This window comes from Olea europaea, unplaced genomic scaffold, assembly GCF_002742605.1.
Source record: "Olea europaea var. sylvestris unplaced genomic scaffold, O_europaea_v1 scaffold1569, whole genome shotgun sequence".
Taxonomy (NCBI): Eukaryota; Viridiplantae; Streptophyta; class Magnoliopsida; order Lamiales; family Oleaceae; genus Olea; species Olea europaea.
The window spans coordinates 13,665-16,870 of NW_019233298.1; the positions used below are offsets into that span (position 1 = coordinate 13,665).

Here is a 3,206-nt window from a genome sequence, read left to right on the forward strand (position 1 = left end):
CGAATTATCATTTTAATCCATAGGACTTGGCTAAGTATAAATGGACCCACAAAGTTCTGATAATTTTATTTATTTTTATTTTTTTTAGTATTGTTACACCATTAGCAAAATAATTGACATCGACTAGAGTTCGACCACAGAGTAAGCCATGGACGAGATGCCTCTACTCCGTTAGGCTTTAGTGTCACAAAGGCTATGTGTAGTAAATTAGAAATAGTCAATAATAAATAACTCATAAATTGGCACAATTAAAGCTCTAAGCCACAGCTAGCTAAATCAAAATTAAAACTTAAACGTGATAATCTTTCATGCAACATTGAAGTATCCATACAATAGAATGCCACTGTCCAAATACCAATCAGACAACTCCAAATACTAAGGGCCTGTTTATGCCTCTTCAATTTCAAAAAAGTATATTACGAAATAGTGATTGATGTTGAAATGTGTGATTAAAAAAGAAATTTTTTTTTTTAATGTATATGTAATATTATTTCAATGAAAAATGTATTATTCAAAATGAATACTGTAAAAATAATAATATGATAGAATGATTGACAAACAAAGACTAAATTAGTTCAAAACTCAATGAGTCAACTTCACTAATTCACAATTCGAGGACTAAGTTCGCACCACCATTGATTTTTCAAATAAATTTCCTACTATCAAGAACCGTAAACATTTCAAATGCAAACATGATCAAGTAGACAATCCTGTGTGACAAAAATATTCGCAAAGAAAATAAGATCACACCTCAGGCCTAAAAAACATCTAAACCTTGTTTGTCACCCATTATTTGACAAATTAAAGAATTTTGAATAGCATATTTTGGAGAATGTGATTAAAAAATTAAAAATAAAATAAAATTTATTGATTTGTGTATAAAATATTTTGGAGAATGATTAAATTTTAAAGGCCATCCAACAAGCGCTAAATGTTTATAGATTTAACTATTTCAAAATTTCGGTTATTCAACTTTAGAAGGTGACAATAAAATGTAACATAAATTCAATACACCAAAAGAAATAAGACAGACAGTAGCAGCTAAACAATTGTATTTCACATTTATCAAAGAGGAAAAATTTTAAGCAAGCACAATACATGTTAAAAAAAATTAAAAAATTAAAAAGAATAAAAAACTGTTGGAACATATTATGCAATTAAAGGAATTTTGGGATAGTAATAGCACTGTTCGAAAGAGCTGAACATGACATACATAAAAATGGCTTGCAATTTATGACATTCATTTCAGAGTCCACTCGTTTTTATCTATAAGTATTAAATAGTCGGCTCCTAATTTGCACGAGCTGATTTAACCTCTCTAATATTGCCAGAAACGACCGTGCTTCTTCTGCCCTTGCAAGCGCCTGCATCATCGAGGCAAATGAGTTGAATAATGCTATTTGTAAACACTGCTGATGGACCCCCACGGCCACATTCTTTAATGAATTAAAATGCAGGAACTAGTGTTTGTAGAAATGGAACGCAGAACAAATGTACAGGCAAAAAGGATAAAAATATTCTACTCATGCCAACTGAAAATCCACAATAAAATACGTGATGGAGAAGATAACAGACTTTTGATGCTCTTTAGATCGTTCGATGAACTCTTTGGCAATATCATGACCCTGGTATGAAGCTAGAACAGTTCGAATATCAGCTGGCCTGTGTTTAGCCACATCTGCAGTCAAACAAAGTGGGCAAAATTAATCAAAAACGATTGGACGTTAAATCTCAACATGATCATCAACTAAATCACGCTAGTCACAAATAATTTTATACAGAAAGGATACTTACATTCAAGGAATGGAATAAGATCTAAAAGTGCCGTATCTTCTGCTTCACCTTGCCATGGTTTTATAGGAACAGCATTTTCTGGCTGAAGGCTACTATCTAAAGCATGACCACTAATGTAAATAACCTTTGCAGGATCCCTATTGAGCTTCGAAAGGTCCTGATAGCAAGAATCACAAATAAATTGCAAAAACATTTATATAGACTATGGCACTGCAACATAGAATTGAAATTTGGTATTGAAATATTGTGGGGGTGTACCTTCTTGCTTCTTCATAATTAGACCTATAAACAAAATGATTTTATCTAGTAGGATTGCATCACCATGCACAAACATAATTCACAATGAAGAGTCCATTAAAATTATAACCAAGTATAATTATCCTTTTCCCTAAAAGCGGCATCTTTTATACCATAGCCACTTTAGTCTAGTTTGGCTTGATTTAATCTGGTAAACAGAATATTGGCCAGGGACAATCACAATTCAGGTCAAACGAAGAGAAATTAGGATTGATGCAAATATATGCAAGAAGAAAATGCAATTTACAATTAAGTCATCAATTGCATTACTTGCATGTATGTTTTAATATCCGGATGTGCTTGAGTTTGACATCCTAGTTAAATAAATTCAGCTACTGCCGAGTCAAACTCTGAAATATCGACATGCTTATATCACATGTATTTTTCTTCTTTTATAAGAATACCTGTCCCATAAAGCAATGAGTAATGTTGCCTGATTATCCCCACGAGCAAACAAAGGAAGTTCAAGAGACAAGATTTTCAAATATAAGCAAAGCGGTGAAAATTGATTACGCGTAACGCGTCTGTGTAAATCCACTAAACAGCTCGAACAAATTTTACAATAAAAGATTACTAATCATCTATAGTCATCATTTTCCTTAAAAATGACAGCATATTCAGTATAGATACTGAAGCCATTTTGTTGGATGTTAATCAATGTACTGCAAAGAGTGACCATTAGCAAAAATGATTATTCTTTCCCGTCACGAAAAAGGGATGTTGAGTGAAAGATATGCACATAGTAATGATTATTGCTCTCTAAGAAACAAAAGAATGAGCATACCCTATAGTGCTTGCTATCAACATATCTTGTTGCACCCCTTGAGAGCCTATACCGGATACAGTGTTTGGAATCCAATGTATCAACAACAGGATCAACATACTGCAAATGCCAGGGGAAGACGTTTTGCAAATACCGTATGCGAAAGCAAGTAATAAATCACAAAAGCAAACTTTTACCATATTCAGCTTGTCAGAATATACTACAATTTCATAAAACTGAGCTAAATGCTCCAGAAAGGCATCTACACCGGGTCTCTTGAATGTTCTCCAACCTCTGTCACGCTTTAAAAGGTGGAACAAAAAAAGGATCAGAAAAAAGCAAGCGAATAACT

At 33.0% G+C, this 3,206-nt stretch overlaps 1 protein-coding gene across 1 annotated transcript in view; it reads right to left on the reverse strand.

Moving 5' to 3' along the window:
• Positions 1–1,127: 1,127 nt before the first annotated feature.
• Positions 1,128–3,206, reverse strand: part of LOC111376859 (mitochondrial import inner membrane translocase subunit TIM50-like) — a 6,746-nt gene continuing 4,667 nt past the window's right edge. The window contains exons 2-6 of the mRNA XM_022999865.1: positions 3,052–3,204; positions 2,876–2,974; positions 1,795–1,951; positions 1,576–1,678; positions 1,128–1,364 (exon numbers count right to left, since the gene is read on the reverse strand). Coding sequence (XP_022855633.1) covers positions 1,319–1,364; positions 1,576–1,678; positions 1,795–1,951; positions 2,876–2,974; positions 3,052–3,204 — 558 coding nt within the window. The 3' untranslated portion in view covers positions 1,128–1,318. The remainder of the gene's footprint in view (positions 1,365–1,575; positions 1,679–1,794; positions 1,952–2,875; positions 2,975–3,051; positions 3,205–3,206) is intronic.